Source organism: Talpa occidentalis, unplaced genomic scaffold, assembly GCF_014898055.3.
Source record: "Talpa occidentalis isolate TD23 unplaced genomic scaffold, MPIMG_talOcc4v2.1 talOcc4.7, whole genome shotgun sequence".
Classification (NCBI taxonomy): Eukaryota; Metazoa; Chordata; class Mammalia; order Eulipotyphla; family Talpidae; genus Talpa; species Talpa occidentalis.
Window position 1 is genome coordinate 61,826,709 of NW_023605083.1, and position 13,164 is coordinate 61,839,872.

A 13,164-nucleotide genomic window follows, 5' to 3' on the forward strand; every position below is an offset into this window, starting at 1 on the left:
GCTGTTTTGAATTTTTTGTTTTAAGAATCATTTTGAATAAAGGAATAGAGCCAAAGAGTGTGTCTTGAAGCCACTTCCAGTTGAGAAACAATTTATGCATTTGCTGAAACATTCATTAACTCAACCAGCTTTTCTTGAGAAGTTTCACTGAGCCAGGCTCCCTCCTAGATGCTAGAAGCCATATTCAAAGAGAGATAAAGAAGAGATAGTTATTACCTTCAAGAGATTTGCAAACAGGAATCAGAGAGGAAACCTCAAATCCATAAACAACTGATTCAAATACAATGGGATAGGTTGGTGATAGAAGTATGTCCCCAAGATATGGCAGCAAGGAGGAAGGGAACTTTACAGGAAAAGTGGCAGCGAAGACTTCCAGAAAGAGATGATACCTAATCAGATTCTTAAAGGATGAGTAGTTACTACCTAGAGGATGAGAAAAGGAAAAAAAACAAGGGCAGGCCAGACAGAGAAGAGGTGTGAGCACAGGCATTGAGGCAAGCAGGAGCACTCTGTGTACAAGGGCCCACAAGGAAATCATTGTTTCTGGAGGTAAATGAGAGGCTGGAAGTGTGTACACTGAGGGCCTTGTACCGGAGAGCCTGTGAGGGGTTTTCAGTAGGGAAGTGCAGATGTGGTGTGTTAAGGTATATTCTGGATTTGAGGGTGACGGGGCTGGTTAGAGGTAGACAGGTTGCTTAGAAGGTTGCTGTAGGCATTTGGGAGAAAGGAGAGAGTCTATAGAGGAAGAGAAATGAAAGGCACTTGTGGGTCAAATTGGCAGGACTTGGTGGCTAACATACATGTGTGGCAATTACCAGAGAGCACTAGCGAGAAGCCAAGATACCATCCAGGTTTCCATCTTAAGTAGAATGGATTGGTGGTGATGCCAGCAACTGAGCTATAGAATGCCAGAGGGAGGAATGTTTTTATGGGAAGGATGAGTTTGGTCTTGCAGATGTGGGTTTGAGGTTGTTGACCATTCAAGTGGAGACTTTCAAAATGCAATTGTACACAGAGGCTGGATTCAAGAGAAAGACTGAAGATACAGGTTGGGTAAGTGTCAGCATGTAGGTGGGAATGAAAGCATGAGGCCGGACATGAATGGCCAGGGATAAAATGTCAAGCAAGAAGACCAGATAGCCAGATGAACATTTAATGAAGGAGTAGAAGAGAAATCCTTATTGAGAACATGGCATCATGGCCTCTGAAGTAGAAAAGAAAAATCCACAGTGTTTAAAAAAAAAAAAATGAGGAAGTCAGTTGGTTCATGCTGAAGAGCAGAACTATTAGAAGACTTGGCAGTTAGGGCCTCATGGACTTTAACAAGAGCAGCCACAGCAGAGTGGTGGGGGCAGAAGGCAGAGTGGAATAATATGCCAAAGGGTGACTGGGATATGAGGATGCTGAGGCAGCCAGAGGAGGGTGCTTTGGGGGGAAATCTGGAAATGAGATTGAACAGTAACTTGAACAGGATGCAGGGTTCAGAGAAGTTCACTTATTTTTAGTGAGAGAATTTAGTCCTATTATTGGCCTAAAGGGAAGGAGGCGTGTTGGAGAGAGGTTGAAGCTGGGGTGGGGGGAGGGCTTATTGATAGATACCATCGCAGGGAAAGTCTGCACAAGATCAGGTACACGGGTGGAGGCCTGGTTCTTAACAGGAGAATCTGTGAGTCAGAGTTTGAGCTAAGAAGACCGGGTGAGACTTTCATTCTTCCTACAGAAAGAGACATTTCTTGGGAATGGAGGATTTAAACTACTGGATAGTATACTGCTTTGGAAGTAGGCCATCTCATTTTTATGTAATCAAAACTCTATTTCTGATGAGACCGAATCAAACAAGAATCACACTCAAGAATTCAATATTCAGTGCAAGCTCAGAAGTGATTTCCTATGGCAGAAATCAACTTGCACAGATTCTGATGGGATAAGTCATCAGGTTTCATTTTCCCAGAAGAAATAAATAATCAGGAGAAGGAGAGATAGGCTGGTCCCCACGGACTAATGAAAATGTATGGAAAGAACTTTTTATTCACATTTATTTAGGATTAAATTGGATTGCACCAACATCAGTCATGAAAAGCACAGATATCTCCTTGCTCTATACTTAAATAAAGCTATAAATCAACCCCATATTAATGTTTTTTTCTCAATGAATATAAGAATTACTATATTGGGGTCTAGCAAAACCAAGATTTAAAGTATGTCTAATATCACCATCTCCAGACCTTCACTATAGAATCCCTTGAACGTGTGTTTTTGGTTTGCATTCACTCAACAAGTATGTACAAGAATGATATGAGGTACAGTAATAAAACCAAACGTAGTCCTAGCTCTCAAGAAGTGTGTACTGGGTGGGAGGCAGGCAGAACTGGGGAGGATAAATGCATATTTCACGTCGCTACCTAGTGAGGTGTACCCAGTCCCTGTGAGGGCTAATGCTGTGGGAACCCATGGGGAGTGAGCACATCAGGTTGAGGAAGCTTGAGAAGAACTTTCTAAAGAGAGAATTCGGCTTGGGCTTTGATTATTAGGCGGTTCGCAGCAGATGGAGCTGGGGGCAGGGAGCACCCCTGACATTTTCACAGAGCAGTTTGTAGCCAGTTTGGGCTGAAACCAAGGGAAGGTGAAAGGCTGGGAGGGGTAAGGGCAGAGCATGGAGGGTGTGAATTTCTGGCCTAAGAAGTGGGATTGGATTCAGGGAAAAGGTGAGGGGCAGCCATCAGGAGACTTTCAGCAAGGGAAAGGATATGAGCTGTGCTTTCGGAATTCTTAAGGGGTCCATTCTCCGCTATATTACGTGGAAAAAAAATGAAATAGGCTTGAGTTTCCACTGACACCGTAAGTCAAGGAAGGTCCTGTTCTTTCATAAGGAGAAGTGGAAATCCTCTGTTTATTTAAGGGCCATTAACATTTTCTCACAGTAAACTACCCAGTGATGTGCAGCGATTCTAGATAGACTCATCTAAATAAAAGGAAGCTGTTTCCTTGTAATGGAGTCACAAATGAAAAATATTTGGGGAGTGCCATAGAAACAAATGCATTGTCTTCCTGAAATAGGGAAAATTAATTCTGAAGCATCTATTTCTGTGAAAATAAACAAGATTCTTCCCAATGCTCTACCTTGAATAGAGGAAGAGAGAAGCATAGAGATGTTAAGACAGAAAGAGAGGGATAGAGATGAAGGGGTGGGGGCCTACATATTCTTAGAATGGAGGAAGGGATCAGATAATCAGGTCTCAAGCAGAATTGGGGACCCAAGTGGCAGGAACTAATGGCACAGTCTTCAGATTCCTGATGTGGGAATGATTCACCCCAATTATTCTCCATTCATAGGTCACTCCTCTAAGATGCTGGCAAGGGTCCAGTTGACTTAGGAGAGTTATATCTGCACTCCTTTTCTTGGGGTGTGGGGCACTCTGATCAGTAATTTCTCCAGATCTACATGGAACTCTACAGGATTGTTTTCCAGAAGAGGGGCTGAATGCTGTTCCCAAAAAGAAAGGGGTACTGGTCCTGAGCAGGCTACCTGCCTACCACCTGTCACCACACTCACTTCTGCACCACACAAAATGTGTCTTGCATGTAAATTGAAACGGATGTATAAGGGTTCTTAGTCAGGGCACCGCATGGTGGCGGGAAAGGTGTTTAAAGTGTATAGACAGCCCAGTCTTGGCCTTCACTTTCAAGGGACAGAACTTGGGCAGTAGTGAAGGCTACAGAGACATGTGAAATCTGAGAACATTTTTCTTTTTTTTACTGATTTTTTTTAATTGAGGTAATATTGATTTACATCACACCTCCCCAGGTTTAATTTACCACAGCACACCCAACATCAAAACACCCATGATCCTCCACCATAGTCTACTGGGCCTCCTCCCCTCTCTGCTCCTCACCCATCATCCTCCCCTTCAGGTAGCCTCAGCTGTACAGTCAGATTGTTAGCGTTGGTTTTGGTTTAGTTTTATCTGTTCCTTTGTTTTTGTTCTCTGTATTCTACATGTATGTGAGATCAGTTGGTATTTGTCTTCCGCCATCTGACTTACTTTGCTTAGCAGAGTTCCCTCCAGTTCCATCCATGTTGTCACAAATGGCAAAAGTTCATCTTTTATATAGCTGTATAGTATTCCGTTGTGATGGTCAACACTGTTCAAGGAAGGAGTGGGTTGCTTTTGGAGGTGGTGAGCTTCCCAGGTGTGGAGAATTTCAAGAAGAGTAGGAATTCAGCTGAGGAGCTTTATGTTTCTGAAAAGCAGTTAGGTTAAATTGTTTCCACTCCCAGCCTGATCGTTGGTTCAGAAAGTATAATACTGGGTAGGAGACTGGGAGTTCCCACCACACACTCCTAGGCAGAACTGACTATTCCACAATGCACCTCTCCTCTATCATCAATTTTGTAGGTTTTTGCTGTAACTTAGGTGTTTACTTGGCTGTTCTCATCACTTTCCCAAGAACTCTCATGAGCAGACACTGGGGCAAAGTCAGCTTTGTGTCTCTGATGCTCAGCACAGAGCCTGATGGAGAAAAGGCACTCATAGAAGGTTGGATGAATGGCTTTTGGAATGAGAGAATGAACGTTGCACTTCCTAGATCAGAGTCCTTTGTGTTTTCCTGTCAGGATAAGATAGATTTTATAAGACCATTTGGCCTTATCTCCAGTAAATAAGGCCTCCACAGCTGCAGTGTGTCATCTTTCCTTATAGCCTATCACAGTCTGCTTTTTGCGAAAAGGAAACCGAGTGAGTGGGTCAGGGGCTGTTATGTGCACCTGTCTCAGCCTAAAGAGCCTCGATTGACCTTGTGTATAAATTACACTTCCTGCCCAGACTTTATTTTTAGCTCGGCAATATCTACTTGGCTCCTCCAGGGAAGACTGCATTAGATTTCGGTCATGAAACTACAAAACAGTGGCGTTTCTGGTCCCACTAAGATGACTTTTATTAACCCTGTAACTGTTCTGGGGATGCTCCTTAATGCAGGGACTTGGGTTTTCCAGAGAAAGATCCTGTCTCGGACCACCCAGCACCCAAGAATCTGTCCCAGAGGCAGATATGCATCTGTTTGCTGTTCACTCTGACTGATTTAGATTTATGGAAACTGTTAATTTCTAGAATTTGTTCCCTTTGGGGTGAAACTCAGTTGTTATCGTAAGAGTCTAGATTCTTTTCATTCCCCCCCTCCATTTCTTCTCAGTTACATGGTATCTTGACCCAAATCTTTAGCACTTGAACTATATAGCTGAGAGGACTGAAACCCATAGGGGCAGAAGCAGGCCATGGAGACAGTGGGGCCAGCCAGCGGGCATCAGGTCACAAAAAATTCTTAACCATTAAGTCTGCTTTAGCAGTAGCAGAAGTGAGTTACTTAGAGGCATCCTGTTTTTTTTTTAAGTCAGTCATTTTTAACACCATCTTGTTTGTGTTAGAGACTTTTATAAATACCTAGCTCCAAGTCCAGCCAAACAAGCTCCCAAAATATTGGTTGAATCAAATGTAAATAGACATTGGAGTGCACCCATGAACCTCTTCTTTCGACACTTGAACAGTTGAGGTCCAGTTGCTTCCTTATGCCTCAGCCTGTGAAACTCTGCCTTATCAGCACTAGACCAAAGGGGGATATTTTAAAAGGCAATTTGTTGTTTTTATTCTGGTTAGATAAGGAACACATGAATTTTTTAAACATTGGGAAAACATTGGAATTGTATCCCATTACCCAGAGACAACGACCACTGATATTTTCCTATTTTCTCAATCTTAACCTTCAAGAGTGGCTACCCTGTTCCCTTGCAGGTTTCTTTGAGGATTGGACAAAGTGGCACAAGGATAGCTTTATATTCTTTTTCAATCCTTAGCTTTAGATATTATTTGAAGATAGATCTGATGTGTATTATTGATATGTATTACTGAGTCACATTTTTAGGATATATATTCTTATATATCCTTATATACATGTTTTATATATATGTATATGTATATATATATACACATATATATAATAGCTGTATCAGCATTTGCAGCAATAGTGCTATATGACAACATATTCTCAAACCCAGTGGATTGAAATAAAATCATTTATTCTTGCTCACACTTCTGTGGGTAGGCTGGGTGTTTGCTGATCTAGACTGGTCTCAGCTGAACAACTCTAGTGAAGGTGTAGTTTTTACCTACAGGACCTAAGGTAGGGACCTACATTGTCCATAGCTTCTGCCTCTGGGTTGGGCTCTGGGCTGTTCCCCCATGCTCTTTCCAGAGCCCAGGCTGAAGGGACAGCAGTTGCCCAAGAAGCTTTTTGATGGTGCTGGCAGATGCTCAGGAGGACAAACCCAAGTGGGCAGGCAAATTCCAATCTTCTGCTTTTGTTGTGTCTGCTAACCTCCCATTGGCTAAAGTAGGTCACGTGGCTAAGCTCAAAGTCAAGGGGCAGGAAGTACTTCCCACCTACTTTCAAGTGCAAAGCAGATCTCAAAGCTAGGTGTATATCCATGAGTCAATATACTCTTTTCAGAGAGGTAAAGGGGGAAGGCAGGGAATATGTTTGACAACAACTGAGTCTGTTCACATTCTGACTGCCAGCGGAGGTCCTCTGTCCTTTGAAATTCAAATGAAATCTGCTTAGAACCCATCTGGTCACTGCTATCATTCAGTCTATCCACAAAACCTCTGGCTTGGAACTCCTCTATTCATTGATTAGTTCAGTTGATCTAACTGTCCAGGTGTGTTGTCCCATTCTATGCTCAAATCTCTTGCCTTAATTGCCCCAGAAAAATTTGAATAGACATAGAAGATTTGTTGAACATTTAGAGTATCAAAGGAGTTTTATATCTTTTTTGTTTATATGTCTGTGTCACTTGGCCTCCACATCTTTAGATTCTGTTTGAAATTCAACCCACGCTTCTCACGATAAACTTTGTTGACAAACACATCCTGATCTCCAATCTGGAAGGTCCCTTCTTGGCAGAACCACACCTTTTTGCAGCTTGGTTTCATCATTCAGTATACGTTATTAACCATTTATACCCTCCCCCAAGATGAATTTAGTAGGAGAAAGGAAGAATGTATATTCTAACCCAGCATTTAAAGTTACTAAACCTAGTACTATCAATATGGGGAGCCAGGGCCTCCCTAGTGGCACAAGGGGTTAAGACACAACCTATGAAGCTATCTGCAGCCACTGCAGCATGAGTTTGATTCCTGGCCAGGGAGCTACCCACATGGTGCAGCAGACCTCTCCTGACTCACACGCTGCTCCCCTCAGCAGGGTATTTCAGTCAGTCTGCCTGTTCTGTTCCCCTCTCTGACTCTGGTGAATTCTCTCACCACCACCCCCACACTGATGGCCTGTACCCCAGGTATGCATGCATAATAAATAACTGCATAAATAAATGCTTGTATGCATAAATAAATAAATCTTTAAAAAATTGGGGGCCAGATAGTTCTTTCATGTGGGTGCCTGTGCACTGTAGAATGTTTAGCAACATCCCTGACCTCTACCCGCTGGGTGCCTGTAGCACCAACTCCATTTGCCTTGACTTATGAGCACCTGAAATAGATCAGCATTACCAAATACCCCTGGGGGACAAGATCACTTTAGTTGAGAACCACTTTTCTAACATATAGTAGACATAAGACCCCTGATAAACCAAAATAATGTGCCAATAAATGTTCAGAGAACCAAAGTTATTTCCTGGTGGTGAATTTTTAAAAGCCTAATAGGGCTGAGTGATATCTGAGCTGAAACTTCAAGAATGGTTAGAACTTTGAGATGGATTTCTTGGAGGAGGGGAAAGCCTAATGTACAAATCAGTGAACAAGGAGTAGCTCTGTTTAACAAATCATAAAGTGAAATAGGCAAGTCGGTAAGAGTGGTGGCCATATAAGTACTGAGAGGCTAGATGCCATAGGGCCTTGCAAGTCATTACAGGGTCTTCCACTTTTACTGTGAATGAAATGATTAGTATACTGGAAACTATGTATTTGGAGGGGTTGCAATTGGATGTTTATCATAACTCAATTGCTCCAAAGTCTCACCCATCCAGACATTTTTCTGAAACGCCCCCAAAAAAGCAGAAAAGGCATCTAAGGGGCACAGTGCATCCCTAAATAAACCCATGTGGCAATCTCAGTTGTTGGTACCCCTCAGAAGAGCTCACATTGAACTCTTCTTTTAGGGCTTATTCTAGGGGACAGTTCCGAATAGCAGGTTAGAAGCTGGAAGAGGAAGAAGGGAGTGAGGGGCTCATACAGGCAGGAGTGGACTCTGCAGTGCAGCACAGCTGCTAGCATGATGGAGGGAAAAAGACCAAAAGCAAAGTGGAATGAATGAATGAATGAATGAGATCAAACCAACTAATTCAAGAAGCATGGTAGTCTGGAGTCCTTTAGGCAAGCAAACATCCATCCCTTCATAACAGCCCAAAACATGGCTGCATAACAGGCCACCCCAGTCTGCTGACATGCCTGGTATTTAACACGGCAGGATGTGTGTGAAGCTCTGTAGACTCCATTCAGTGAGAGTCTGAGCAGTGGTTAGGAACAGGGTCAAGAGTTAGACTTCCCCGCTTGAGTCTGCCCTCCAAGGTTCTGCAATAGTAAACTAGTTTCTTAAACGTTGGCAAGTTCTAATAATCTCATTTGTGAAATGGGGATTCCCTACTTAGGGAGTCATTGGGAAGGTTAAATTAAATAACCCTTGAGAATTTTTAGCTGGGTTCTTGGCACAGATTTAATGCCCAATCAGAGTTAAGGGTTTTTATTATTGTTTCATTGAAAGAGTACAGCTGCTGAGACTTGCCCCACATCATAACTATAGCTGCTGTTCTGGAATATTCCCAGAGTCTCTGGAAGTACTGAAATTTCCCTTTCAGAAAATATATAAGATAGATCTGAATAATGAAAGTTCCAGAAGAATAAGCCAGTTGTGTCCTCTCCCCTCTATTTGGCAGTAGAGGCCCATCCACTGGGGGAGATGACAGCCAGTTCCCAAGGATTCTGGCAATCAGCCATCTCTTGGGATTTATTCCCTTTGAGCAAGACTGGCCCTTTACCCTTTTGCCAACCCAACAGAAGAGAGTTATTCTGAGACAGCTACAACTTCAGATTTTATATCCTCTTTAAAATACCTCCCTCCAAGTTGAGAGTGTGCATATTAGTCAATTTGGAGGGGAGACACCAAATCACATTGCAAAGTGGTGGTGGTGCCCAGTGGAGGCACAGGTGGTGGTTTTCCATTGACTCTGGGGCAAAGCTGAAAACACAGGGCTCTCTGTAATATGAAACGTTGGCGTGGCACCTCAGCGTAATGTATGAGACTGCCAGGACATCAGCCCACAGGAAGGGGCTGCTCTCCTGCCCAGGGATGGCAGGACAATAAAGTGACCTATCCTCTGTTTGTGTGTTTTCCAGGCTGGAACAGGAAATACAAACACTAGAAAGTGAAGAGTCCCAGATATCTGCCAAAGAGCAAATCATCCTAGAGAAACTGAAGGAGACAGAAAAATCCTTCAAGGACTTTCAGAAGGTGAAGAAAACAAATGTGAATTCTATATGGGGAAGTCAGCTCTAGCAAAATGGTTCCAGCTGGAGAGACCCATTGCTATTGATGAGATTGGGCCACAGACTCTGTGAAATGAGGGCTGATTATGTGAGGACCCATGACAAATCTGAAACTGAGGGCAGCCTGGCTTCAGATGTGGGACCTCCTGGTCTCCCAGGTAGCATAGATAAGAGTCTTTAACACCTCTACCTACTGTCTGACCCCTTTATGTGCCCAGTGCCTGAAACTCCTCTCCCATTGGACTCTAGAATTCTAAAATGAATTATTTTTAATGTTCCCTGTGGTTTTAATTAGACTCTGCTTTTAAAGTCTTTCCTTTATGAAAAGACTAGAGGCAAAAGCATAGCAAACAGACATGATTTCCAAAAAATAATGTAAAAGCATGAAATTTTGCTATGTATAAACACAGGTGCTGCCACGAAGCCAGGAAGGAGCACTCTATAAAGCCAATAGGCTCTGCCTCTCTCAGGCCCTTCCTCCATTCTGTGATTCCTGTTTCTTCAGGTGCCCATCAGCCACAGGAAATCAGTCTAATCAAATGAATCTTTATATGTTAAGATTTCCTGATGTGGCTTCTCCAGCACAACCAAGCGTATTTGCTGGCTAAATGGAAATAAGTCTGTGTGGGAGAAATTCAGTATAAGGTGGGAATGGCAGAGTCTTCCCTCAAAATTTGGAATCGCCATTTTCCAGAAGAAATTGAGAGCACTGGGTTTGCCCACAGGGGTCAAATTCTGGGTGTGTGTGTGTGTGGTGAGGGGAGGGGGGCTAGGGGACAGAATGAATGAGGGCTGGTTCCTCCACTGTGTAGTAACCCTCTGTCCTGCTTTTGTTTCCACAGAGCTTCTCCAACACGGATGGAGGTAAGTGAAGTGATTGCTGCCCATCTGGAAATGAATGTTGTCATCCCGGTCAGCTTAGCGGGTTGCATTAGGACGTGTTGGTTCGTAAGGGCGTCAGAAAGAAGGGCGGTGCTGTTTGCAGGCCACTGAGGAGGTTCATGTCCCTCATTGTCATCGCCTCTCTCGCTCAGGGACAGTCTCTAGTCTTCCACAGTTGGCCCGGTGGTTCTCCTTCCCATTCAACCCCAAAGGTTCACTGCTTGGGCCTTTCTTGAAAAATGCTCAGCCAGGTCTTGAAAAATGCTCAGATCAGGACCAGTCCTTGACAGACACTAGCCCATGTGTACTGGTGGCGACTTCCCCAAGATGACAGCACACGTGTGAAGAGCATCATCTGGTGTTGAGGAAAACTTTCCAAGCCCTCTGGGTTTCTTTGAACCAGAAAACAACAGTTTCTCCAGCCTTCCAGGGAGATGGGACTGGGCAGAACTCCCTCCCTGTGAGGTAGGGTTGGCCTGGAGCACATGAAGGGTAAGAGCAGGGCCTGGCTCCCTGTCCCCATCCTGATAGGAGCAAGACCCTCCCTTTCCTGCCTCTACCCTTTTGGTCCTTACCTGGGCCGTGGGGGTGAACTTGGGCCTGTGTACTTCCTGTCCTTTGCCTTGTACCCCTAACCTTAACTGCAAACTCATGAAAACCACGTGATTCCCACTTTCACTCTGGGCCTCAGCTAGACTGGCTTGAAAATGTTGGAGCTGGATCAGCTCTCCTCCTCTTACTCGGTTCTTAGAGAAAAGTCAGTCTCTAAACTAGGAAGATGATCAGGACCTGAAATAAGAGTTGGCATCAGTGTTTTCCCAGGATCGTTTGGAAAAATATGGGAAAGGGTTTAAAAGTGCAGAGGTGTATCATGCATTTTTCTGAATTAGCTAAGATGCTTGTATTAAGGATAATTCTGACTTGGACCAAAAAAAAGTTTGGGGTGTATGTGTGTGTGTGTGTGTGTTCCCAGAAAGTGAAAGGCAGGATATTTGGAGTTTGGTTCACTTGTCTTTGGGAATATATTAAATTAACCCTTATGTTCCCAGGGCACGTTGACAGAGAGAAGTCAGGGTCAAGCCACAGGGACTCGAGAAGGGGCACCTGCAGCTCCAAAGCCTTCTCTAGGATGCAGCCAAATCTGAGCTGTCATTCTGTGCTTTGGAAATGGGCATAAACTGCCTGTTTGGGGGACTTGGGGGTGGCAACATGGAGCAACTAGCAAGCTTGCCTGGCACCCGAGACCACCTGAGGCCGTGCACACTGTCAGTCCTAAGTGTCAGACGGGTGGGATCAGACATTGACCCACAGATCCGCAGACACCCACTTACCGGAAGGGTGCACATTGACTTCTTATGCTTTCATTTCATTTTCTCCTTTCCCTTCCTAAGCCAGGGCCTTTCTTAGATTCTTCTCTGTGATGAGGGAAGGGGCGGAGCCTGCACATCATGTCTGCAAGGCGGTGTGAGACGTGAAACCATATTATAAACTCATGTCACTGCTCTTTCATGTTCATCCTGAATTCTCTGTTTCTCCTGAGTTGTTTCCATCATTTCCATTCATTTACCTACACAGTTCCTAGAGGTGAGAAAACTTATGGTGACTACAGAGAGTCTACAGACAGTTGTCCTCATGTTTGTCCTCCTTCCCTTTTTGAACTTGGGCTTGAGGCTGCAAGGTGCTTAGGGATCCTCAGACACATCAGGGAACGTTTTTGTGACTTTCACTGTCACCCTGAACTATGACTCCTGCCATCTGTGGTCAGGGAGGACCATTCTGTCACATCCACAAACCAAGGGTGAGGTTTAAAGGAGGGAATATGTCCTGCCAAGAATGTGGTCATTGTGGTCATGCTGTGGTCTGAGGGTAAAATCTGGAGCACAGGCAGCTGAAGGTCTTTGGAACCTGATGATTTTCTCATTCTCTGATTTCAAAGTAGCCAAGGCCCTCTTAAATCAACCCACTGTTGTTGCCGAGAGCTAACAAAAAATTAGCATAAAATAATAATGCCTTAACAAAACAACCCAACTTCTGAATCCAGCTAGGATCATGCAGCTCTACAAAAGGCTGCAGATAATGCTACAAATAATTAATGGGGTGCCAGGAGATGGCTGTTGGTGCGTGTGTGCCGTGACCCACTTCAGGTGTCCTATGTGTGGGAGAGGAAATAAAGTACTAAAATGCTGGATCACAATTTTGAATGGAATTTCCTGGCCATATACATTCTGATTTCCCCCTCATTTTCTCCCTTCTCCACTCCCCATATTATGTAGCAGAATCTTCACCCATTCATGGGTTGTTTTTCCTGCCCTAAATAGACCCTTGTCTAAGCTGTAGCTTGCTTATAGCATGTGTCTAGTGCTAAATCTGTTCTTTATCTACTGAGTAGCTGATGTAGAACTCTTGACTAGAATGGGTAAAGGGAAATGTCTGTCCTGGGCCTATCTCAGTCCTTACTGTACTATACTGATCTTCTTAGTGTCCACCCACCCCAGTCTGTGGTGGCCTGGCACCCTCCCCACATCCATATCAGTTGTTAGAAAACCAAAGTATGTCTTCCATGGCCCAGAAGTCATATTTTCATCATTTTTTCCCCTCTAGCTTTGGGAATTCATGTCTTCATAGCTTGTGCTATCTATGAAGAAGCATTATCTTCAATTCTGCTCTGTATTTGACTGTACTCCACTTCTCAGACAATGGGAAGCATAATGAGAGGCAACCCTAACTTTTTCAG

General features: G+C 43.9%; 1 protein-coding gene across 11 annotated transcripts in view; it reads left to right on the forward strand.

Annotated features, from left to right (window-relative positions):
- Positions 1-13,164, forward strand: part of PALM2AKAP2 (PALM2 and AKAP2 fusion) — a 311,697-nt gene that overhangs the window by 109,535 nt on the left and 188,998 nt on the right. For all 11 annotated transcript variants that reach the window (XM_054689105.1, XM_054689106.1, XM_054689096.1 and 8 more), the window contains 2 exons: positions 9,399-9,513; positions 10,391-10,412. In XM_054689105.1, the coding sequence (XP_054545080.1) occupies positions 9,399-9,513; positions 10,391-10,412 (137 nt within the window). The remainder of the gene's footprint in view (positions 1-9,398; positions 9,514-10,390; positions 10,413-13,164) is intronic.